This window comes from Pithys albifrons, chromosome 3 (genome assembly GCF_047495875.1).
Source record: "Pithys albifrons albifrons isolate INPA30051 chromosome 3, PitAlb_v1, whole genome shotgun sequence".
In the NCBI taxonomy this organism is placed as follows: domain Eukaryota; kingdom Metazoa; phylum Chordata; class Aves; order Passeriformes; family Thamnophilidae; genus Pithys; species Pithys albifrons.
Genome location: NC_092460.1, coordinates 39445923 through 39473653, shown reverse-complemented (window position 1 = coordinate 39473653; position 27731 = coordinate 39445923). Strand labels below are relative to the sequence as shown.

General features: G+C 35.6%; 1 protein-coding gene across 4 annotated transcripts in view; it reads right to left on the bottom strand.

Annotated features, from left to right (window-relative positions):
• CCDC91 (coiled-coil domain containing 91) overlaps window positions 1-27731 on the bottom strand; it is a 134061-nt gene that overhangs the window by 18219 nt on the left and 88111 nt on the right. For all 4 annotated transcript variants that reach the window (XM_071551454.1, XM_071551451.1, XM_071551452.1 and 1 more), the window contains exons 9-12: window positions 23402-23494; window positions 23151-23219; window positions 21286-21462; window positions 10015-10128 (exon numbers count right to left, since the gene is read on the bottom strand). In XM_071551454.1, the coding sequence (XP_071407555.1) occupies window positions 10015-10128; window positions 21286-21462; window positions 23151-23219; window positions 23402-23494 (453 nt within the window). The remainder of the gene's footprint in view (window positions 1-10014; window positions 10129-21285; window positions 21463-23150; window positions 23220-23401; window positions 23495-27731) is intronic.

The following is a 27731-nucleotide window of genomic DNA, read 5'->3' as shown; positions in this document are numbered from 1 at the left end:
AATTGAGGCCTTGCATCAAATGCCAAGCCAAACATTCAGGAACAAGAATGGTAATGACACCCTATTCTGTTCTAAGGCATATTAAAATACAGCAAGCATTATAAAAAATGTGAAAAATTACTCATTTGAGATTAATAACTTAAAAGAAACTGATTTTCATAACCTCTCCCACTTGCACTTGTCTTCAAATAATAAACCTTCAGAAGAAAGCTGTGTTTGATGCCTGAAATGAAACACACTTGCAAAACAATGAGACACATCAAAATTCCGATAACTGGCCTGCACTGAAGGGCATAAGCTTTACCTACAAGTGTTCAAAACTAAATTCTCTGGTGTTGATACATGACTTTGCAAGTGTTTTAACACAAATAGACCAATACATGAAAGTCACTAAGTGGTAACACAAGTTTTTTTCCAGCAGGATCCTTCCTATCCTCAGAACTCTGTTATTGGAACATTTTCTACTAGAATCCATTTAAGTTTATTGTCTTATTCCCATCTTTCTTCCTAAATACACTGCATTGAAGGCAAGAGTGGGCTGCTCCAGCTATTTGTTTTTCCCTCTCTCTTCTGAGTCCTACCAGAATCCTTTGGTAATCTCACCTTGTATATGGATTGAGAGTACCAGATGAAATGGAAGGTACAGCCTCTATCTCAGGTAAGGAACTGGGATCTCTTGCCCAGGAAGGGAATGGTCAGTCCTATCCATTGTAACCCCAGGTTCTCTAGTGTCTCATGATGCACAGGTACTATCCCCTACATAGGAAAAATTGCAGTCTGGATCTACACGGGGTGTATTGAGTATCTTATATAATCACTGCTCTAATACATTTATCCCTGATGGGAATCTGGGTTGCAAATCGATCTGACTCTAAGAGTAGAATGTAACTGTGACTCAAACCAGAGAATAATCATACCTTACCTGTCACAGGAGAAAAGGAAGCTATCAATTCACCAAGGAGACAGGAAAGGGTGTGCCAGGAATCCTAACAGGACTTGTTTCACTACTAACGCACAGTGTTAACTTGAAGCATATGAGATATAACATACCCTAAATCTGCTACTCAACAAACCAAATGAATTCCAAGTTACATCATTAAAACCAGCTCCTCAATGTGAATGAGAAAATGTAACCATGTCAGTTCATGGCCTAACCTATGTCACTGTGCAGAAATCCTCCACTTTTATTTGCAGAGTTCATGCCTTTAATTGGAGCATGGTGAGACACTGGAGCAGGCTGTACAGAGAATTTGTGGATGCTCCATCCCTGGAAGTGGTCAAGGTCAGCTTGGATGGTGCCTTTCATCTAAAGGAAGGTGTCCCTGACCATGATGGGGGGGTTGGGACTACATGATCTTCAAGGTCCCTTCCGACCCAAACCATTCTGTGATTTCAGACTGAAAGCAGATGCTGTGTATCTGTTGTGCCTTCCCCGGAGTAAGTAATTGGAAAGAATGCCAAGTGCTGGATCCTTATTCCTGTTCTAACCTACAGCTGGGCATGGTTGGCAGCAACACCTCCTAGCCATGCAAGCGCATCGGTGCTCAGCATGAATCACACCAGCACTCCTCCTAGAACCAAAGAGTCAACCACATACTTTGAAAACCTGAGTATTATGGAATAACCAGGAAATAGCCAGATTAACAGTTTAGTTACTGAAGTTAGTGTAGCAGGTAATGGGAACAGTTCTTTTCTGTTCAATTCAAGACATTAGTAGGTATTTTAGAAGCCTTTCAAAGCACATTCCTTTTACATTCACATGCAATACTTCTCTGAATGGCAAGTAAAGAGTTTTCTACTTTTATTTCCATTCATCATCATGCCAGTCAGTTGTACAAACATATACTTCAATAGAAATAGTGAACAATTGTGGAAATATACATAAAAGAAAATAAATACTGGATGTGCACAGTTGAACAAGTGAGGTATACTTTACATACATAAAGTAAAAGAATTAATTTATAATCTAAATGTGATCATCACCTCAAGGATCTGAGCCCTCAGATTCAAAGCTACATTAGGATTCAATTTTCAAGAGGAGAATTTGTTGAGTTGCAAAGGTTCCTGGCAGTAGATATATCAAAAAAGTAGTTACTGTCATGCACGTATAGAAGCACAGAGAGTAAAGCAAACGTGTAGTCAATGACAGAAGGTCAAGGAATTCTCAGCTAAATAGAGATGTTACCTACATAATAAAATCTAGAAAGCAACCAATTTAATAATTTCAGGAAACATAAAATATAGATAAGCAATAATTGAATTCTGTGTCAACTCTTGGTTGGCCAGGATGCCAAAATTGCTATAAAAAATTGGTTTAATTGCAATATACCACAATTACAACAATAAGCATGAAAATTGGTGTATGGGTAAGATTTTTCTACAATGATAATGTCACCTTTGAAAGTAGAAAAGTAAAAATCAATAGTAAGGAAAAACAATAAGCCATTATTATTTCCTATTAAACTGATGTTTGAAGGTGTTTTCTGGTTGCAATTGTTTTCAAAATCTTTTCACAATCATAGCCAGTTTCAGCCACTAGACAGACATCTTATTTCTCTTCTACTGTACTGATCTTCCCTATTAATTTGATCTAGTTCTTAATTTAAAAAGGGCTATAAACTACAAGTTCCTTATGAAGACAATATGACCTATATGCTAAGGTGTTTATGCCCATATTGTAAAAACGAAAACATTCTTTCAACTGCAGCGCTAAGCTATGTAAAGGGAGAACTTTTAGTCTGACTTTTCACAAAAAACTTCATTGACCATTTTCTGTCATGATTTTGAGGGATGAGTAACAGAGAACTATGTAGAGGTTCACATATCTTTTCATACGCTCAGCCTTTACAAGTGAATTACAGACAGTTCCTCAGACAATTTGAACAGCCCAAAGGAATTTGCTGCCTCTTAAAAAGGTGGAAAAATCCAATTAAAATTGAACTTCCCACATTCTTTGGCAGTCTTTACCTTAAACAACTGCATATAAGATACTAGTTTTCATCACAACATCCTCTCTTAAAATAATAAAGAATGAGGAACCTACAAAGAAAAGGCTTCACTTATTAGGAAAAAACCCCAACAACAGAGGTAACAAGGGTTATAGCAACTGTAACACAGATCACCTTCCACAATCTATATTGGTAAAGGTTCTTCTGAGATAGATTTATAGGCTTTGTAGCTGCTCTACAAAACAGAAGATAAACAAAAAAAAAAAGTTGTAAAACTGCCTTCATGATAGATCAAGTCTGTAGGACTTACTTTAATTAGGAAATGTAATACATGGCACTTAAAAAAAACAAACTTGAAATGGGATTTTTACCATAACCAAACCCAAAAGCCACTGTATCAGTTAGAAACCTACTTAAAAGAGAAAATAAAGGTCTAGTTGTTTCCTTCAGACTAAGTAAACTTACAAAATACACAAATACACTCCATAAATCCAGTACATTATTAAGAATAACCCCAGTAAACAAGGATAGCCATAGAGAAAACCAGCAGTGTTAATCTGACTTGATCAATTCCCTGCTGTCTTGATCATTTGATCAATTGATCACTACTTTTCTTCCCTTAAAAAGCATTGTGACTACAATCCATCTGACCACAGAATGAAATGCACAATTTCCTCTCCAAATGATAAATACTCATTTCTTTCCAGAACAATCTCTGAAATTGGGAAAATGTATGACTTGCTGTTGCTCAAGATGAGCTGAACTTTTATAAAGGTGTTTTATCGAGGTAAACTGGTATTTTCCAAATATTCCAAGACTTGTTCAGAAGACTTTTTCCTTTTCCACAGAGGGAACCTCCCACACGTGCCGCAGGCTGGACAAAGCTGCGCAGAAAGCACGTGGTCAGGGAAGCAGGAAATGGGCCTGCAATTCCAGTTGTCAAAAGTACCTGTATTATTACTGAACTAAGGAAGTAATTTCTCTATGCACACCCAGAAGAGAAATTTGGCTTTTTCTTTACTTTACTGTAAGACATGGCTTATACCAGCCTGCCAGTGACTTTAAAAAATAAATACTGTTGTTGAAAAAGGTCCTTAGTTTCCAGAATATCAGAAAGAAATGATGCATTACATACTAAATCCTCAAAAATATTTCTTTGGCTATTTGCAATTCTGAAGTGTGCACTTACATTTTGGTAAACATTAGTCAGAGAAATGCAATGTTTAGTTATGTTTTCTTCTAAAGGTTATGAGGCACAGCTGCACAAACCATATGGGAACACACAGTAGTACAGTGAGTTTCATAGTAATGGTGACATCTTTGCTCCCAGTTTCTGTCCCTTAAATCAGGATGGGAGTGCATTTATGACAAGTGTCTGACTTTCAGGGAAATAGGGGCTGCATAAAAACATTCAAATGATTACTCAAGTCCTAACATATGAGCTTTCCCCTGGCAGGTCAAAATCTGCCCTTTAAAGCCAATGAGAGCTGTGGACAATGAGCACACAAAACGTGACTGCTTAACATACTCAGTTTTGCTGTCAGAAAACAAGCAGTAAATTTTCCTGAGGGACGATGAATGTCAATGTAAACAGAAAAAAGTAACGTTTTCTTGCTGGGTTCAGAAGCTACAACTACAAAAAATGCTTACTCTAAGTACTTAACTCATGAAGTGAATCCTTGTAGTTTAGAAAATTTCTTTAAATAACCTATTTAGAGAACACTCACTTGGTAGAAAACTTTCTCTCTTGTGACTTACTTTGTTCTACGTATATCACCTTCAAGAACTAATTTTCTTCTCTGCACAGCTAATTAAGTAAAAAATAAAAAAGTAGACAAACGATAGGCAAAATAACATTAGAGCACCATATTTTTGTCTGCTGTAAATATTCAAACTAAACATACTGAATGACTATTTTTTTAAGCATTGAATAGCGGTGAATAGAGAGTAAATTACTAAACTATGAGATTTAATTCCATCTGTAGTACAAACAATAAAATACTGGAATTGGACAACAGAATACTTTTGTAGACCTCCGTTCCAGAAATCTTCCTAACATTTGTGTGATTTTAAGAATTAACAGAGCTTAGTTTTTAACAAAAGGCAAACATTTGCAGATTATGTACAAGAAGCCTGAACTCTGTTCAAGTATGAAAAAAATATGAAGCAGAGGAAAGAGTTTCCTCATCTTTCTAACAGCCAATAACTGGAAACAGATCTTAGTTTGAAGTACACTAGTGACCAATTAATTACTTTAATAACTGGAATTTTTATAAGACACCTGAAAATATAAAACTCAGCCAGAACTCTGGTGGCATTCTAGTCTGACAAACACACATATACTGGCTTAAGCCAGTATTACACAGCTTTCAATATTTTCAGATATTCTGAATTATTCAAAACTACTTTTATTTAGCTGGGGCTTCCTTTTTTTGCTTTCTATCTGTAAATTAATTTAAAAAAAATCATCCCTGCCAGTCATATAAAATAGAGGAAACTTTCATACTTCTCTTGTTCTTCCACTCACATATTTGGAATGCTTTTAACATACCTCCAGAATTTCAGTCAACCTTGTAATTACATCACACACGGAAGCAAACAACAAACATGGTACAGTTCCTCTGAACTGCTTAAAAATTTCACTTTAGGACAAAGCTGTGTTTACATTCACTTTATTCAGTACTGGCAAACTAAAGCAAAGTGTGTTCAGTGAATGGGTCGAGGTCCTACATGACGTTCACACCAAGTTGGGCCCAGTCCTACATGAAGTTCACACTAAGTGGGGCCGGGATAGACCCAGCCTGTCTAAAAGTATCCATTAATCAGGTTTAACCAAAAATATTACAAGAACTATAAAGTTGTATAGGTCAGTGACAGGACACTGCTATGCCTGTCTCACAACCCACGGATCAAGGTTTTGGAGCTCTAACCCTAGGCCACAGTTTGCAGGACATTAGGTTTTACTTCTTGCCCTGATTCCCAGACATGTACATGAACATGTATGCCACCACATCAGCATGATGTTTTAAGAAAACAAAACTATCAACCCTTTAAAAACCACAGAGCTGTTACACCTAATAACAGGAAACACCTTCACAAGCGTTCAGTATAAAACCAAACACTAGAATTTGTAAATAATGAATTCAAAAAGCTGGGAAATGCTTCCCAGCACTCGCTAACACAGGCACAGGGAGCCTCAGGGGTCTGGGTGCATCTTGGGTCACTTAATGTCCTTGTCACAGTACTGACTGTTTTCAGAGCACTCAGATGATCAGAGACCACAATGCAGGGCCAGCAGTGACAGGATTATGAACATCAGGCAACGAAAGATGATCCTGACAAATGAGTTAGTGAATCTTGAGCTCACACCAAAATGAATGGGCTTTGGATAGTCAAGGACAAAGGCTTTCTTACTCTTTACTCAGCTCCCTCTAACCACACTGGAAGATTTTGCTCCCCCGTCCATTCATGTCTCAGATACAGGTGGCACACAATGTCCACTGTAAATGTGCACTGGATACAAACCAAGAATAACATTTATTTCTCTGACAGAAGTGGAAGCAATGGCTTGCCATTTAGTCAGTGCCCACCTCCTCTTTACCTGTGTGCCACTCTTCACCTGTCCCTTCATTTCCCACCCCACCACCAGCAAGGTAATGCATTGTTTTGCCTTCCTGAAGCTTATATGCAAACATAGGCATAGCAATTCTACATGAACAAATACATCTTCTGGCAGTTAATAAAGATAACTTTCTAGACATAATGATGGTGTATCTTTGCTGGAGAAAGCAAGTCTTGCTGTAGCAAGTGTATCCAAATTCGACTCAGAAGAATTCTTCAGGGTGTGATGAATATTTATATAAACCTCTACAAGTCTGATAGCTATAGAAGATGTCTTTGAACAGACAGGACAGTCTCATACTATTAATGTTTTGATGCTTCAGAAACGGGTTATTATGAAATAATAATGAAATAATAAAGAGTTAAATTCCTGTTTGAAATTTCCTTTGCACCTTAGATACCCAGATTCTTAAGATGTTACCTTTGGCAACATAAAAACCCATTTTTCTATTAAAAAATTCTTCATATAATAGAGAATGGAGAAAATAAAACTAAGACTGCAGTACATAACTGAAATTGTTGCCAATACAATGCTATGTATCTGTAAAACCTTCTGATTATATTTGAACTATGAAATGGCATAATTAGAATGCATGGCCCATATTTCATTTATTGTAAAAATATCTGTTTATATCACAGTTTTCTTTTTTTTTTTAAGCTTGCAGTGTCCTTTATTTGAAGGTGAAAACAAATGCCAGCAAATTCTCTGCTAGCGTTAGTGACTTTGTGGGCTTCAACACAGAGGAAGTTAGGTTTGTCCTTGTCATCATTTTAGCATGATGATACTGTTGGTTTTGGTTAAGTAACTTTCTAGTAATTCAAATAATCCCCTGCATATGTCTGTTTTCTTCACTAAGTGACAGTAAAGATGCATATAGGTCACTGGTACACTGTTTTCATGGTTGGTAGGTCTAAACACTTTTGGAACTGCAACAGTAGCTTTTTATAGTTTACTTTCAATTTATATGTTATGTTGACACAAATGATTTAAACAAACAATTACCAAATCAATTTGTTTTGAAAAAGATCCATTCACAATCAATTCTTTCTAACTCAGAGTAAATACTAATTTATTTACTATTATTTACAGTATAATGTTGAACTACATTTATAATGCACTGCAAAACTTGTGGGATTGCCAGATCCAACATTTATAAACTGTCATGGAAATTATTCCAAGAGTCCAACACAAATAGAGCTATAAATACTCATTAATACTTTAAAATATTTGTAGCAAATCTTTAACTGCCCAAACCATAACTGGTTTTCTTAAACTGATATCACAACTATTCTATAATAGTATTTTGGTATAAATGTTTTGCATTCATTACATAAAATTTACTAAAGAAAAGCTTTAATCAAATAAATTGCAATTACAAGCTACTTTGAAAATTGATATATACTACATTTACTGTGAGTGATGAAAGGTAATTTGCACTATCAGAAAATAAGGTGGATGAGAACTCATTTATAATGCCTTTCCTGAAGGACTTAACCAGGTACAAATATTGCTGTGCCTGTGTCCTGTGGTTTGAAAGATTCTACAAACTGATTTTCAAAACAACGATGAAAATACACAGTGTATGTTACCTTTTCAGTTTATAACTGGGATGACCCCATCACTCAAAGGGTCACCTATTCTCAGACAACAAAATGAGGCATTTTCCCTGAGTTCTTTCGAGGAATTTCTTCCATAAGCTGCTACTTTTTAGCATAGCCCATAAAGTATATTTGTTACTCTTACAGGTACATGGGCTTTGACCAAGGCCCATTTCCTCTGCCCCTTATGTAATCATGTAAAAGCTACTATGCCAAATGACTTGGAGATCAACACTTTCAATCCCAGCTTGAATACAGACAGCCTTTCTAAAGACACAAAAATCTAGCTGTACTTAAAAAAAAATGAATGGATTATGTGTTAATTGGTCATTAGGAGAAGAAATCTGACTGAAATACCTTGTTATTCAGGAACTCTATAAAAGGAAAGGAATTTATGCTTCTAGTAGATAAACCAAAGAGCATTTTAGTTTTTTGAAGATCATATTTTCATTTTTTCACTGGTTTGTGTAAACTTCACAGGGACAAGACAGCAACCAGGCAAAGACATAATGGCAGTGAGCTCCAACTCTGTGTGTAGGTGGAAAGCAAACAAAAGAAAGTCTCCATTCCTGACAAAAATGGAAATCCAAGAGATTACAGACAGATGAGCTGCTATTGAAGTACCTGCAGGAAATTACTGTCAGTTCAACATCTGTTTGTCACCAGTGAAGAGCCTGCACTAGATGGCCTGGATGACCTACACTAGAGGTCCTACTGACCAATTTATTTATGACACAAGTTTCCTTAAAAGCAGGCCTACTTTCACCTTCCCCACAGCTTATCCTTTGTGAATAGCTGACTTCAGACACGCTCAAACACCCTTATGGATCATGTTTTGCACCAGATTTAGTTTAATTGTTTTTGAAAATAAAACAAATCTTCTTAAAAGAAAATGTCTCCACACACAGCATAATGGAAGGAGCTCACCCAACAGCAAAGCTAACTCAGAGCAGAGTGAAACTTCTGCAGGTAAATCCTATTTACCATAACACTGTTCAGTCCATAAAAGCAGGGAATACAGAGGCAGAGGCCACATGCTACTTCCTTCTCAGGACAACATTACCAATTAAATTAAAGCTCAGTGATTTTGCTTATTGAGAATCCTGAAATTGTATCTCAGGCTGCTATTGTCATATCAAAGAGGTTTATAAAAATTATTTTCTGTTTAAGTTTTCATAAAGACCTTCAAAGGGGAGAAATGTGTTATATTTTTCTTCTCCTACTGAATGCAAAACAAAGCTGTTTGAGTTCCATTTTGCTGTTTACACACAAGCATTAAACTGCCACTATATAGCATTAACAGAACAATGGAAACCAACTTTCAGAACATGACAACATTTCACAACAAGACCAATGCACTGGTTATAAATCATTCTCAATAGAATACCAGTACGTTTTCAGGCTGTATATACCCATATAATGTGGGTTGAGAGGAAAAGTTAATGACTTCTGTGTGCATGCAAACTGTACAATAAAGTTCATTTGTGAACATAAAATAGCATGTGTTATTCATATTGAAATGTTTTCAATGACCTGAAGTCGAATTACAATTTGAATTGGACAGACTGCATTTATGCCTCATCTTTATGTCACCATAAAAAAAATGTAAATTTTAACCAAACTAATAACTTCTGCTTTTTGGCTGGGATAAACTTAAAGGTCTATAAATATACATATGTGAAGAAATAAATCATGATAACAAAGTGTTGGAAATAATGAGTGAAAGAGCTGAAGATCTAACTCCAGACTGTGTTTTCTCGTGCATTTTAAGACAGGATTCAGGATTAATAAACTTTGTGAATTTCTCACTGCATGAAGTGAAACCCATTAGCCACTGGTAACTCACCCTTTTCTGCTCCTTAATATATTCCATCAGTTCCTCTCTTGTCCTTTTCACTGCTTCTTCAACTGCCATTTCACTTCGTTTCTGCTCCTCCATTAATGCTTCCTTGACAATTTCCTTTTTAAAAGAAAAACATTTGACTGTAAATATAAACAGGATTTCACAGATGTAATAAAGGTCATCTCTTTTCTTCCTACTAAAATGATTACCACCTCCACACTCCTTTCTCAATAATACCCTAAATATATGCAGGATCTTTAAAAAATTTATAAATTCAATACTCTAAAGGGCAAAATAAGTGAGACAAAAAGAGAGAAATAATCACTTTAATAGATTTATAATGTTCTCTGAGAGCAGAAAAAAATAAAGCAATACAGGTATTACTTTCCAACCAAAGCAGGGATGGCAGGGATGTATGAGTTGCTATTACCAGACCAGACTATTTCAGTTGGGAGAGACCTACAAGATCATGTGGCCCAACTGTCTGAGCCCTTCAGGGTTGACCAGAAGTTAAAGTTTCTTGTTAATGGATTTTCCAAATGCCTCTGACAGGCCTGGGGCATTGGCCACCTCTCTGGGAGCCTGTTCCAGTGTCTGACACTCACAAAGAAATGCTTCATAATGTCCAGTCTGAGCATGTCCTGATGCAGCTTTGAGCCATTCCCACACCACCAAAGTTTGTTTCCAAACTATAACTAGAGAGTTAATTTCCAGACTTTGGGAATTGCCAGGGACATTCTGTACACAGCAGTAAGAAACAACAAAGCATTCCCACCCACTCTCACCTTTAAATTAGCATTACTCTACATCAAATGTATTATGGTAGAGAAAACCAGGAGCCACTTCTTATCACCTGCAGTACAACATATGTGGTTAAGTTATCAGCTCAGGAAACAAATTCCTGGTCTAAAGTCACTGCCCCAAAGCTGAAGTCCCAGGTTCCCAAAGCCACTTATGAAATAAGTAATGACATTATTGAGCCAAAGTGTTCTGTTTCCAAGACTCAGGAGAAGGAAGTGACAAACCTGAGATTCCTATAAATCCTGAGAATCTAACATCCAGTAAAAATAACCACACAGGATTAAATGATTTGTTGGGGAGATCCAGAGGGAGATGGGGAGTGTCTCAGAAATCAGGCAGTGGCTGTGGCTATTCCTATGCTTTTGTGCATATATTCAGACTTGGAAGCAGCAGAAACACTAAAAGTGCACCTGCGGAATTAAGGAGGAAATAATGGAAAACCCCCAATGGTTCAAAAAGGAGCACGACAAGACTTGTATTTATTTGCATACATAAGTTTTTTAAAAATCAGAACTTTTAGAAAATGAAAGGTAAATATAGATGGATTCCTTATTGCTTATTACTGATTAGACATCTCACTGTGTTGCCCACAGATTTGTTTTTAGGTTTGCTTGACTGCAGAGTAATATAGACATTTTATGATATATCTTCACAACTTGGATTTGTGGGAAGGTTGGCAGGAGGACAGGTGGAGTTCTAAGGTTCTGGAAGTAGAAGATATTTAGGAAGTTACATAATTCACCTGCACACTTAAGATCAGCATTTCACGACATGCTATTGCTAGTATACAAAATGAATAGTGTCACCACTGTGTTGGATAAATCTCCATTTTTTAAAAAAAGTCTCTTCAGTGGAAATTTTCCAACTGAAAAAAAAGCTCTTTTTCTTACCTCTAGCTATTTGCTCTTTTCCAGCCAAAACTGAGTAGTTTCTACAAAACTACACTTTTGCTATTTCTGAAGTCTAAAATCACAAATTTAAAATGTGAAACTACATAGTCCCCACTGTTCTGGAATGCAGCATTATTTTTTTTCTATTTTAATTTAGTTTAGCAAATAAAAATCCTCAGAAAAAGGCTGCTTTCATTACAGAACTCTGGCAAGACTAACAAAAAAAGTACAGAAAGCTACATATTGCAGAAATATGCTGTTCTTGTAATTATATTCTCTTGCCAGTTTAATTTGTCAAAATATCCAAAAACACTGTCTTGTATTAGAATGGGAAAAAAAACCCATTAAACTCTTCAAAGCAAATTTCAGAATGGACAAAATGCTGTATCTTAATATGTAGAAAATTTTACATCACTAAAATACTTACAATCAATTCAAGTATGTTAAGTATCCTTGATAAGATACTTGAAACACTATGTAGTCCAAATAGATATTTGGACTATAAAGTTCAAATAAAAACACAACTAAATTCACACGTCTATTAATAAAAAGCCAGAAAACAAAAACCACTAACACCACCTTTATGGAGGACCAGTTTATTACAACAAGAAAAAATAAAATTGGAAAGAATTCTTTTCCATTTACAATGGCAAGTTCCTAAACTTATGACCAGTATTAATTTTCTGAAGAACATATAAATATGGATAACAGTGAAAACGAAGCTGTATAACCTCCTGTGGAGGTAACGAGCAAAGCATACCAGAACTATGCTAATTCTTACTCTTTGCTATCATTATTTATTTCTAGAGCAACAAGTTGACAAAAAAAAGGTATTTTCTAATGTCATATACTGGTTTTACCGCAAGAAACAAAACATTATTGATTACTTCTATATTACTAAATGAAGAAGTTGCCTTAACTTTTTACTTTCTGCTCCCCCCTCCCCCCCCCCCGCCCCCGCCCCCTTCGGCAAATTGAGAATACTTATAAATTCTTATAATAGAATTTTATAATAATAAGATTGAAAGGTCCTCTTAGCTTCCCTAGAAATTCCAAAAAATTGAAGGTTTAAGAATTCAGCCAAGTCCCTAATTGTTTTTCAGTGCTTCACTCTAGAAATGTTAGATTTTTCTGTATATTCCCATCATCCAGTAGTTCAGAAAAGTTTGAATAATCCATCCTGTTTGGAAATTCATGGTGCTCAGATGATGTTCCAGATGTTCCAGTGACTGGAAATCGGGAAACATCACTCCCATTTTCAAAAAGGGCAGAAAGAAAGACTTGGGGAACTACAGACAAGTGAGCACCACCTTTTTGCCTGGGAACATCATAGAACAGATCCTCATGGGAGGAATGCTGAGGCACATGGAACACAAGGAAGTGATCCAAGACAGCCAGCACAGCTTCACCAAGGGCAAGTTGTGCCTGACCAGTCTGGTGGCCTTCTATGATGGAGCGACTACAGCAACCAAGGGAAGACCAAATGATGTCATCTAACTAGACTTCTGTCCTACATGACATCCTTATCTGCAAACTGGAGAAACATGGATATGAAGGGTGGATAAAGAACAGGCTGAAATTCAAACTCTGTCTTTGCTCTGTCATTTAGACTAAATTATCAACCAATATAAAGATACTTAAATGTGGGTATTACCCATCATTACCTACTGTTCAACAAAGTCTTAGCTGCATTCACACCCTGTCAGCATGTGCTTACTTTTACTTCATCTCTTGCTTTGCTCTTTCCTAATATGTTATATTTACCTTTAGATTTTATCTTAAAAGATTTTGGTTGCTAAGGTAAAAATGCCCCTTATTTCATCTTTAACTGTACAGGGGACAGCATTATTTGAGGCTGTTAGTGTGAAGAAAATGGGAAAACCCAGTTTCCATAAGAAACTGGGGAAGACCACTCCACAAATTGCACTTGAGATGCAATTTCCACCCTCCCCACCATTTTTTTCCTTAGTATTTGATCAGAGGCTGGAGTACAAAATTATAGTCAAAATGTTAACTGCTTTACATGACTCTATACATGTGCTTGATGTGACACCAATTAGAAGATTAAAATACCTAAAAAAAATATAAAATACAGTTATTCAAGTACTCAATTGACAAATCATATTCAATCATATATTAAGCACGACAACCACACAACCACATTATATAAATCTGCAGAAAGACAGAAAGAAAAAATACATTGTACTGTATATTCCAGAGAACTCCAGTCAGTATTTAAAAAATAAAGCAAGCCATATATTGGTTTGTAATTTTAAAGGAAAATTCTTTTGTTTCCACACAAGGATCAGGTGGCAGCACTAAATTTTATCTAGGAAATGCAACCACAGATTGCAATGTTAGTGGTTTTTCAGAAAATAGTAACCCTCAAATTATAACGTCTGTGGTTATAAAATACTACAACCTACTTCTGAAGTCAGACATGGTTAAAGTCTGCATGCAGTGAACTATTCCTTCTCCAGACTTTGCAAGCATATTAAAAGTATACTCATTTAATGGTAGGGATCTCTTTCCACTCAGTGGTGCTAAGTTGTGTCATTCCTCACACACTCAAGATTACACAGTACTTTCTTTTAATGTGTCTCCATAAACACTGGCCACACTAATGTTTCTGAAAGAAGGTGGAAAAACAAGAAGAAAATGAAAGTGAAAATAATGGTTGGCTATCTTCTCGAGAGAAATGTAAGCAAACACTCCCACTGCAAGTTGAACAATATGTAAAGGCAATAGAAATCGAGATCTCCTTTGAAGAGCAAGTTCTGCAGCACATTATGTGCTATTGCATTATCCATAGACTATTCGGGTAGGAATAAGGATATAGAGAAAAAACTCAGCAATCTGTATGAATCTGCGAGACACTGGACATGAAGAGCAATGTTACCATAGCCCAAGCCTGTTGCTGAAAAAATACCTTTTCTTCTTACAAAACTTAACACTCTCCCATCCAACCAAAATACTACAAAGTCTAAAAAAGTGATTCCTGGAATTACATTCTCAAATGCACCATTTTTTTCAGAATATTTCAGAAAGAAAATAAATGGGAGTTTTTCAAACTCTGGCTCCTCCTTGGATTCTGTAACCCTTGTAAGAAATGAAACAAAACCAAACAGAGACACTGATAAACTATTTTCTATTCCCTTAACTGGTAATGCCCTCAAAACTCGGTATATCATAGATGTGAAGAAAATTAAATAAATATTGTATGTCACATGGAAATCCTCCCAAGTCAAAAAGCATCATAGAAGAAGGGAAAGCAATGCCAACATCATCAATGTTTTATAGGTAAAAGTTGGTTTCCTGGTTATAAATACTATAAATATTGTGACTAATGATAAGAATGACAACAGCAAACCCTCAAGCAGAGACAAAAAACAGTTTATAATCTATTTAACAAAGAAGGAGTGATGGAGTAAAGGGATGGAAAGTTATAGCTATAATTATGGCAGTATTTAAAAACAAAAAATCCCTATATTTATGACAGAAAAAAGATGCATTAATAAAAATATAAGAAAAGGGAGAGCTTGGATGAAGACTATACCTATGCTCGTAGATATGCCATCTCCTACACATTTGATGCCTACATGCCCAGCACCCTATAAACAATTATATTTTACAATCAGATCTGAAACAAAACTACTGTGTTCAACAAATGAAGAAAATAAAGACAAATAAGTATATACACAAAATGAAATTAATTAACAGATTTCAAAATCAGGAAAGAGGCATCCACTTGCAGTCCACGCTCTCTACATTTTTAAGGTAATGAATCTGTGGGGGCAATAAACAAAATCTCATAGTTTTGACACCTAAAAATTGGTATGTCAGGGAATCTATCTGCAAAAGCAATTTTATGGGACAATAAAAAGTGAAGACAAATGTACATTTCCCATATATTTAATTTTTTCCCCTCATAATATCCACCAAAATATTCCATATATAGCTACTGACTTGATGTACAAGAAAAAGTGTTTTTTGCACATTGTAGGGCTAAGAAAGGGCCATTCTACAGCTAATAAATCTGACTGAAAGCTTGAGTGGGAAATAACTTTTTAGAAAAACTTTTTTACTGATTAGTTCTTACAACCTTCTCAACCTTTCTCAATGAGGGAAAATATTTAGACAAATAATAATTTTCAACAAAAATTTGACAGTTAATTTTAGCACTATTAGAAAAGAAACAAAAGCCACTTCTTTAGGTATAAAGCCAATGGTTTCATGTTTTCCCTTACATATCTTTTATTTCCTTACATATGATTGGGTGTGGAAATGGATTCAGGCTTGCCAAAACTATCAGCAGAAGCAATCCCTCAAGCAGATGAGCATTAGAACCAAAAAGATTTTAATAAACTAGCAGATAAGGAGCCACTCATTCTTTAAGATTAAGCATCAGGTGTTCTAGATATTTTGCTTTTACCTTCTAAGCAATGGCATAGACTGGTATTCCTAATTCATGGAAAAGCATTAAGCATCCTTTAAAGAATAAGGTTTTTTTCTCAACTCCCTACATAATTGCCAGTTAAGCTGTATTAATCCATTCCAAGATCCTAAATTCCAAATTCATTGTTGGGCAAAACCACATAAACCTTCACAAGCATGAACACATTCATTTGTCTTTAATGTTTAGAGATTTACTCAGCAAAGACTTTGGGCAGTTCAGTTACCCACCCGCCCCCCCACGCCCTGCCCCCATAAGCCTTTTAGTTAACTTTTCTTGCAGAAAGATTTTAATTTGTATATCTCAGTATATCTCAGTTGTGGCTTCGCTGAATGGAACACGACAGCCTCAGTTTTCTTGAAGTACTTTCCCATTGGTAAGATCATTTTGCTGTAGTGCTTTTGCTCATGTCCAAGAGGAAGCAGAGTTTATATTAGTTCTTTTAATAAACTAAAGGCTTTTTTTCTCCCCTAAATATTTGCAGCCTTCAGGACACTTGAGTCTCTAATGGATCCGCTGTGTGGATTATGGCAATGATGAACTCAGACTCTTTTCCCCTTGAGAATTAGGGTAAACTACACTAGATTATATACAGTATTTTAAATTTAAGCCTTTAGGAAATGACAAAGGTGATTCTTTGCTTCAAATGCCTTAGCAGAATTATTAATTTCAAGCTATGAGATGGACTTAAATTTCCAGGGGTCACCCCACAGCTGCTATTTTGCTATTAATAAATTTATTTTAAAGCAAATATAGTGGTGCATAAATTCTCTTTAGCTTCTTTTGTTAATTCCCTCCTCCACCACCATCTATTTCACTGAGTATTTAGCTTTGTAAAATGACAACAACTGCCATGCTGAGCTCTGTGCTTTATAGCTATGGGAGCTACAGCTTCTCTCCACTGCCCACTAATTAAAAATACAATGTAGCATCCTTCTTCTTTATTAAAAATTGTATGGATCTCATAATTCTATATCCCCAAAGAATTTTGGGATTTTTAGCTTCTACAAAGAGTAAAAGTAAACATAAAGAGGATGACAATAAAAGCACGAGGCACCTGAATAACATGTGTATAAAAGAGAAGATGCTGTCAGTCTCAGAAGGAAAAGTCATCTGGACTTCTAATACATTTGAGCCTCATGAGAGTGCTCTAAAAAATGTTACCATTTTCTTGGTGATGTAAAATATCTCATTTATCCATTCAGAGGTATAAGGCTTCAAAAATAATACCTTGAACTTAATTAAAAATCCCATGTCTCTAAGTAAAGACCCCACGTCACTGGAACAATCAAAGCTTTCAGGGGAACAAATGCAATATTCATGTTACTTTAATCCTTTAATTTCCAAAAGGAAAAAAAAAAGTGGGTTATGTCAAGATTGCTACATCAGGTTGAAATATTAACTCAGTATATCTTAGTTCCTACTTTCACTGTAAGTTTGTCTTTGCTGTTTGATATTTGGTAAAAAAAATACTTGATATTCATCATGATTTATTTCTTAAACTGTTGTTAAGTCCCCAGATTTTTCTCTGGCAATGTTCAACTAACAGAACAAATCTTACATGGAAGTAGCATCTCCCTATCTGCAGGCTTGACATCTGTCTGACTGAGGACAAATAGATTTTTTAGGACAAAGTTTTGTCAAGTATGAATATTTAACAGGTAGAAGCAATCTGCATAAACTTCCAGATTTGCACCCACTGCTGCTCTCCTTCCTGGGCTACTCTGCAAAAACGACACAAAAGAAGTCTAAAAAACACCTGTACCATCCTTGTAGAGTAAACATTCATCTTTTCTTCTTTTAAACAAATTATTTAGAAGATGAAGGGAAATTTCCCTACCTGATTCAGGAAAAGTGTGATCTTTGAAGCTTTATTGCTCTTATGCTAAAACTGCTTGATCTAAGAAATGAAACCTATCATACTTTGATGGGTATTTTTTCCATTTGCTTTCTCATATATAACCATGTAAGTTCCAGTGATTCTGCTTAAAAACTGGTGAAAAAACCAAAATATTTTATTTTATAAAGAAAATCAGTGGATAGTAAATTACTTCTTTAAAACAAAGAATCAAAACTCCCAATCAGGTTTTTCTGGTCTAGAAGGTGAAGGAGAATTCAACAAATTGATTCCATTGGCAGAGAAAGTCATATTTCCTCATTTTGATCATTTAAGTATTTTGTAGATACACAATGGTGCTGTAGTTTTAAACTGTCTCTTTCATCCACTCTTGCTCCACGCATATGAAAGTGCCTTTTTCTTTAATGGGTTTGCCTCTCAAAGAAAATAAGATTTTGAGCGTTCTCAAATTTTTCCATTAATTATTCCAAGAATTAATTATGGGCACTCTGACTGTAAATCATTCTGCCTCACCTATTTGCAGAGGACTGCGTTGACCCGTGACCTTTCAACATCGCAGACTTACAGGATTAGTAAAGGAAAATTCTTTAACGATATGCTTAATTTCTTTGTTTTAGTTCAAATCAGTAAAGCAAATATCTTCTAAGTAATTTACAGCAGAATAAAATTTTAATCTAGGTTCCTATAACAATTAGTCATGTGATACAAAACAGATAAGTCAATGTAAAAATACCTTTTCTTTCTCACACAGAGAGTGTTTCCTCTGGTGACAGATTGAAGATAAACTAAGAGACATTTTGTTAAAAACAAGTAAGGTTTCCCTTTTCTAGTGTAAAGTTCCAGAATCACAGGTTAGTCAGAAAGTTCTCTTGAAATAAAAATATTGCTGTTAAACCCCTTTTTATATGTCGGATACCAAGAGATTATTTTGCATATTCACTTACATTCAACTACACTAAGTTGTTGCATTACTTGGTACTAAACATAATGACAGTATGAAGAGTCAATGTTGGAGCAGGAAGTATAAAGAATTAAGTGAGGCAAGTGCTACATGGCCATTGTTTTAATTGTCTAAAATGTTAGACTGCATGTTTTACTTTTGGCCACTATAGAGCTGAATTGACAGATTATATTGTCTATCAACAACTGCAAGAGAGTCAAAAGTGCCGTTATAGCTCTAGAAAGAAAAATCCTATAGAAAAGAAAATATAAATAAGAAACAACTCTGTGTGGAAGTCTTTACTCAGAAAAATTAATGTTCACACGCTAAACCAGAGTCGAATCTGTCACCAGATACAAGCTATCAACTGGCACATCAGCTCTGCAGGACTTCCTTTGTTGACAGAGAACTTTAGTAGTTGGTGCATGTTTATAACAATGTCCTAAGGGAGACAAGCAAGCTCTCAGCATAGGAAACAAGTGAAAATTTCTGCAAGAAACTAATTTTTATGTGAAAGTCCATCCTCCTCAAAGAATTTGTACTCATTAATTAGAGAAAAAAAGAATGTAACTCCATATCTATTACACATTTATGTGAGAGAATTTTGGAAATTTCAAGAAAAAACTGCATTTTTCCTTAATTAAAAATAGTTGAGGTATTTGAAAAATGAACCTAACTCAAAGGAGAAACAATAATTATTATAACTGAATAAGAGAAAGCATTTCTGCTACAAAGTTGTCTAAGCAATTCAGTATTAAAAAAATGAGGGTATTAATGACACAAGACTACAAAAAGCACAAGCTCTTTACAAGAGAATGAATCCCAATACCCTTCAAGACCTCCAAGTTGCTACATCAACTCAGTTCGTGTTTCTCCCATGCCCAGACACTTAAAATGCTCCTCCAATCCATAAATACAGACCCCACGCTGAGCTCCTGCATCCACTTATGGGACTTGTTCTCCAAAAATCTTCAGGATTCCTCAAAACCCTTCTCAAGCTTCATTACCATAGTCATCCTCCTGTTAATCTCTTCATTTTCCATAACATTGCTGACTTTTTATCTACTGTAGTAAAAAGCTGCTTTATCATTCTCCCTTCTACCAACAGATTCTCTGTTGCAGCAACTGATACCAATTCCCATTCTGGACACTCTGAGTGATTTGTATCTAACTAAACCCCAAGCAGTTGTTAGCTTGAATTTACTTTTGAAGTCAGCTGCTGCTCTTTTATTCCTAAAGAAGAGTTTGAGTGCCTGGAGGCTTATGGAATATCTTGAAAACTGACATCTTACCACCTGATACCTTTGCATTCAAAAGAAGTCATGAAGCTATAAAAAAAGCAAAATCAGGCTATTTACATTAGAAATGTAGCAATACAGAGTATAATGATGGTACAGCATCAAACCCCAACTTTTTTTGTGTAGTTGATTAGGTAGAAAGCTAATTCTGCTTAACACAGGAGAGGAAAGTGGGGTCATTTTCCAAAGACTTTATTGTTAAACTTGTGTGATATGCTATTTTATTTCTATTTTACTTTAAATTCTACACTTTCATTTTGGTTTTTTTCTTGTTCAGGACCTAAAAAATACAACCATGTCATATTTCAACACCTGAATGAAACATACATATTCTTTAAAATTCTGAAGAGTATAACAGTCAAATATGCCACCAAGAGATCACTGAATTAACAGGCTGTTCCTTCAAATATTTCCAGCATCAGAGGCTACAAAACTTGAATTTGGAATAGCAATTTAACTGCTATTATAACATATTTAATATGTGATTCCTAAAATTGCTAAAAGCAATGTCGGGAATGTTCCCCTCATTTTGTGTTGTGATATATATACAATCATCCTTATAGAAGTGTCTCTCTAATGAGTAACTCTAGAAATTATAGTTCATTACTGACTTAGGCTTCCTTTTTTTTTAACCCTCTCTTTAATTTGTATCTGTTCTATAAGGAACACATGCAATATCTTTACTCTTCCACAGATATGAAAATCACCTAAACTGTTTACAGCACAAATGACACTCTCTGAGTTGGTTGTCTTGGGCTCCACTTGAAGTCAGGGGACCAAACCAGGCTCTTAGATGATTACCTCATTTCAATCTGTGTAGCTGTAACTGTCACAGGGATTTTGTTCTGTACATGTCAGCCTCTCTCCATAGACACAGCTTAGACGAAGACAAACTGAACTGTGAACTGCCAATATCAACTACATGCACTGATGAATGACAGATGCCATAAGAAGCTACCACAACATTAGGAAGGCACTGAAAAGCAAAAATAAAATACACAAAGCAGGTTCATGGAAGGGTAGAATACACTAACCTGATTCTGCTTTCTTTGCTCTTGCATGGCTTCTGAAACAGCCTGGGCAATCTTCTCTTTGTGACTATCACGTTCTGCTTCCCACATTTTTCTTTCTTCTGCGTGAATCTTCTCCATATTCCTCCTCTCCTCCTCTACTGCTTTCAGAACAGCTTGCTGCACTATTTCTTTCTCAGCCTTTCAAACAAATCAGGCACAATTAGATGACCAACATACCCACTAAAGTGGCCTCATTTCATGAGATCTACGAGCTGCCGAGATATTGGACATGAGTATTTTCCCTTCTAAACTATGAACTTGAATGTATCTGAAGCTGCTGCCAAGTAGGTATTACCTTTGGACATTGACTTGTGCAGTTACAGAAAGGAAAAGGAAATTACAAGTAAGGCTCTTAAATTCCCACCTACAGAAAACACAGTACCTCATAACTAGTTTGCTTAACACAAAAATCATGCAGGAAAACCCACATAAAAGCAGGCACATTATGGACCTCCCACAATATTCCTATATATTAGAAATTCCTGCTCTTATCTACAAACATCTGAAACAAATTTTTTCCCTCCAGCAAGTCCTTAGCTATGCATCCTACAAGAAGTACTGTGCCATTTCCCCCTACCAGTAATACAACCATTATCTGAAATCCTCAGGAGACTCACAATGAATTTGAAGCTGAGAGCTCTACATATGCTGAGCCACACAGGTCTATTTATCAGCAAGAAAACCATTGCATAACATCTACAAATAAGTAACTGAAGTTCAAAATGGGCTGGAAAACCACATTCACAAACCCTTTAGTTTTATTAAGTTTATAGGCCATTCCAATGACCTTTGGAGGAGATTATTGAGCTGGACAAGTGAAGTCATAAGTGGCAAAAATACAGTATTCATAAGATACCTACACTTCTAAATAAACCTGTTTCTTGCAATTCACTTGGACTAAATTGTTCACTTTTCATATTATAATAATATTATTTTATTATAAAATTACTTACCAAACCAAATTACTTTCTAGCAAGTCAGTGTATTTTTAAAAATCCTATTTGATTAAGGTATTTTATTATACATACATTTTCCTGTAGATACCAACCACGTAACAAATGTTTCTTTTGTTACTGAATGTTATTCAGAGAGATGCTCAGCTAGTGTTCAAATACTACACATAAAGATATACAGAAAATTATAATATAACCTTATGAATCGCACTAGGCAATATACTTAACCAGTTTTCCCAGATCATTACAAGCAACTGGATTCTCCATCAGCATTAGAGATGAAAGGTAGCTTAACATTTACAAAATTACTGTCCTAACACCATTCACTTAATAATGAAACAGACAGAAGAAATCATATTTTAAAAACTGAATACTCACTTTTATTCAAACATCAACTTAAATAAAACAATTGAAACCTTGTTAAAATTTCCCTGTGTTTATATGATTTACAAAATAGTTCTCTCCCCATTGAGAATGGCCATATTTAACAACAGTTAAGCAAGACACGATATGCTAATTGTCTTACTAAGATGAACAGTTGACCCTGTACCCAGCTCTTCAAATCAAGATGCAATGATGTTGAAAGACCTCAAACCCAGATATTTAGGTAACAGCAACAACTGAACTGCAATATTGTGACCTCTTGTCATAAACAATTCAGAGGCTGTCCCCCATGGAAGTTACACTGACTCTGTATTAAGGCATAAAATATAGTTGATATGATCATGATTAATGGAATTAGCTTTTAAACACAGATGAGAAAATGGAATTTGATAAATGTAGTTATGAAATAAAAATGAGTTTCTGAACTTGGCATTTCCAGTGTCACACAGGGAACGCACACTGTGTATCTGCTAAATTAACACGAGGTACCTCGGCAGCAGCTGCCACAGCCTCCTTACTTCTTTGTCTTTCTTCATCCAAACATTTGTCCAGCACTTCCTGTAAATGTTATCAGAAATTAAACTGCAATTCACAACACAAGACTTGCTAAAAATAATTTCAAACAGTCAAAGTGCTTAAAAAAGCTTCCTCATCCTGTCAATAATTGTGACAGGGTCATTCCCAATGATCTCCGTGGTGCTGATCAGGCCCCTTCTTTTTGCTGTAAACAAAAGCAATACCTTGTGCTTTTGTGACTGCTGCATCAAAGCTTCTTCTATCTTTTCTGATAACACTTCCTTCTCTGCTTCCAAAATGTCAAGAAGTCGCTGATGCTGTTGGGAGAAAACATTTGTATTATTGTAAACCACAATCTGCTAATAAAACAGATGAAAAGAACTCATTCAAGGTTTGCCAGTTGCTTACAAAATGACTTTCAGTGTAGATTCAGTTAAATTACACATACAGCACTCTTTCAAATGATTTCATGAAATGAAAAAATGACAATATTAAAAGTGTTTAGCTTCCTGAACATCTAATAGTTCCTCTGAGTCTGAAGAGTATTAGGAAGGAAGTCAAAAATACCCCAACACTTACCCAATGATAAAGATGGTCTAAGCAACACTACACTTTAAATATTTCATTTAAACATCTGCAGTAGTTAAATTATGCTTTTACTATATCTCAGTTATATAGAGAGCAGATACAAATGTATTATTTGCAATCATTTGTGATATCATGAACTTTGAAAGACAGGAAATGTGAGGAAAAGAATGCTGCTTTCCTCAGGGAGAAAATGGACACTGAAGTAAAGTGACCATGTAGTCTATATTAGTCTGTTTTTCACTGTAGAAAGCAAAGCATTTCAAAAATACGGGTTATGTCAGTAAGAGCTAATTTTTCAAAAATAAAAATTATTACTGGAAATTATTGATGCTATGTATTTGTCATGAGAGAATTTCTAGCAAGTCAGTGTATTTTTTTACATGTTATTTAAGGGATGATATCATAACCTTAAAGTGCAGTATCATTACACAATAGCGTTTTATTACAGGATTACGAAAAGGAAACTCTGACCGTAGAGTTTTATATTAAAATAAAGGTATATAATGAACATAAATTTTTTACACAAACACTTATGCAGGCAAATACCACTTTCACCAGCATTTCTAAGAAACGGTCATTTCTGTTTCATGAATTTTATTATGTTTTAATTTTAAGTGTCTCTAATGGCAGTTAGAAATACATTACCAAACTATGTTCTGAAAAACATTTTTTCCTTTGAAGAATAGAAAACTTCTAGGCTGCTTTATAAAATAAAATAAAATAAAATACCTATTTGCCCTTCCAGGATAAATATGTAAAGAGGCATTTCCTTGTGAATTTACTTAAAATAGGCCTGAATGTGGCAGACATATTCTAATGGAAAACACCTGTGGAAGGAGTAGTGAAATTCACATCATGGTTATACTTAATGTTGTGGAACTAACTTTTCTTGTGGACACAGTGTTTTCAGACATTACCTTTAACCATCAGGGCATTAGAGAAATTGCTTTTTCCCAGTAACTAAAAGGTGGAACAATAAGTGGATTTTGTTAGTTAAATGATCTTCACGACTCTTCACTTGACTAACTGCACAAATGTGTTATTTCACAATGACACAATATAAACCAAACATATACAGATATTTTCTCAGACACATCCACAAATAAAAGCTTACTAATGTCAAGTAAAAGACTGAATCGTTTGCTTGTCAAAACCAGCAAGGGAGTTCCCAAGGAGAGCTTGTCAGAGAAAATCACCTCTATCTTTAAAGCCCCCGCAGTAGAATAGCAGTCAGCTTGTTCAGCAGGATGAGAATTTCTAGTTTAAGCCTGGCAGGCAGTTAATTCCCGTGACCACCAGATTTCTAGGTTTGATATGAATACTGTAGCCACATTTCAAGCTGCCACAGCAGCCCAGGTACCAGATGTATTTCACAGCATTCTCAATGGGACCACGATTTCCAGCTTTTAAACTTTGGGGCAGTTTTAAAGTTTTACTTTACATGTAAGTATAGGAAGATATCTAAGCCCATCCTAGAAGTCCTGAAACCATGCAGACATTTGCATTAATAGAATATATAACATTTATACATGGCCAATGGAGAAAACCAATGTCAGTCCTCCCCAGTGATGAAATAGTTTTGTGACTCCCCATGGCCTCAACTTCACTGCACAGCAAGACTTGCAGTCCTGAAAAGTGCAGATATTGGGGCCAAAACTTTTTATCCTACAGACACCTGCAAAGTTCTGATTTCCCTCACTGCAAAGAGAGTGCACAGGTAAACAACAGAATGGTTTGGACTGGAAGGAACGCTAGACCTGTTACAATCCCCTGCCATGGGCAGTGACACCTTCCACTAGCCCAGGTTGCTCAGAGACCCATCCAGCCTGGCCTTGGACACTTCCAGGGATGGGGCAGCCACAGCTTTCCTGGGTAACCTGTGCCAGGGCCTCACCACCCTCACAGTAATTAATTTTTCCTCCTAGAATCTAATCTAAACCTCTGAATCTAAACCACCTTCTGTTTCTAGAGATCAACTTGAGAAAAGGTTACTTCACATAGTTGTTACAGTAATTAGTCATTTTACAACATCTGAATATATCAGTTCCATAGAGACAGAGAATACCATTAAAAAAGAACAGACAGCAGAAAGGGAACAAAATATTTAAAGTACAATATACTGTTTTTGCTTGAGATTTTAACTATAAAAAAGTTTTCTAGTAAGTAAACAATTACCATAAAAAGGAAGGCTGCTGTGCCTGCAGAGTAATTCTTTTGACTGAGCAAGGCTCTCCTATTTCCTTGGTAGATTATCAGATCTATACGGTATTACACTTGGAGTTATATGGAATTCACTGACTTTCTGTAAGAACTTCATTAAGAATTGTATCTGTTTATAAAAACACATTAGTTTATATTTTTCAAGATGGAGGCAAGTATTTGTAAGCATATTTAGAATTCATTAAAATTAAAAGTTTATGATTTCTTCATAATTCAATGCAACTTATTTTACATTAAATAGTGCCCCTACTTCTCATGGAAATATAAAATTTACAATTTCAAGCCTGTAAGTCTCTAGTGAATAACTTGGAATGTCCTTCCCTATTATAATATAAGTGCCTATTCAGGTGGAATAATCCTCCCATAGATGATTCCTTCATATCTGAACTTCCAAAGTTCATATATCATCCCAAAAGTTGCAACAGCTGTCCATACAACCTCATAAAGCAAAATCTTGTATTTGAGCTAGAGAAATACCTTGGAGAACTGTTCATTTGGCTTCAGAATCTATAGTTGGTCAGTTTTTATTTTTCAGAGAGAAACATACCTTAAGCTATTAAATGACATAAATTACACGAAAAAATAAGTAACCAGAAATAGAGAAAACACAACAAAATATTGTGTGAACTGCTTCTCCCTGAAACAGCTCCTGAGTCCAGAAAGCCCATATGGCATAGGTAGCATGGATATGACATGCAAGATTCCATTCTGCATGTAATTAATATGCAATTTAATTACTTATCAAGACTTTTTATTTTTTTCCAATGTAATAGGCCCCACAGGAGTACCAGCCTTTCTACAAGGCCACAGAATCTCCACGATAGCTGTGCTTATTAAAATGATGCAATGCAAGTTTGGTGGTGTTGTTAATCCATGTTCTATAGAAGGATGCAACTCAAGGCATTTGAACTCACTACAGAAGCACAGCTCTTTCAAAGGCTTGTTCAGGGATCTCAGTTATATCACCTGAGCAGGAAATTTGGAAAGCACAGTAAAGGCCTCTTAGCAGTACAGACCATTGCTGAATTAAGGATCATATACACTGAGTTAAATGCCTATAGCTGAGCGCACTTATCTCCTATAAGGCCACTCCCCTTCTCACCAGGAATTAGAGCCATAGAAAGGATGTCAGATGGAGCAATTGCATTCACTATTTCCAGCTTTCACATGTAACAATTACAAACATGTTCCTCTCTCTGTTAGACAGTATTAAAGGAATAAAGGAAGAGCTTTGAGACTTCAGGTACCACTTTGAACTACATTTACACTGAATTTTGATTCCCAAGCATTGGGGAGGCCACTTTCTCTTAAGCTCATCTGGGTGTCCTTGATGGAGGTCTCCTGGTAATTGTACCTGTCAAGAGGATACTGCCCATGCTTCAAAAGTAAACCTAATAAAAGCTTTTGAGAAAGAGTGATGTATTTCCTATAAGTAGGATAATGAGTTCATCAGACCTATCAGTCCCATGAAAAATATCCAAGTCTCTCCCAGGTTTCTTGTGAAGAGTTTTGATGGAGACCTATTTATGGAGCCTTCCATTTGGAAAAAAAGGACCTAACCCATGTAGACTGTAAGACAGTGTTCATGAAGTTTTTTAAATGGAAGTTGAAGTGTGGTTTTCATTTATTAACCAACAATCCAAGAACCAGAAAACAGGTAAAAATATTCTAAAAATGGAAAATTATTAAAAGTTATGGCTACAAATAAGAAATAAATCATGTTCTTGAAATACGATGCATGAATCA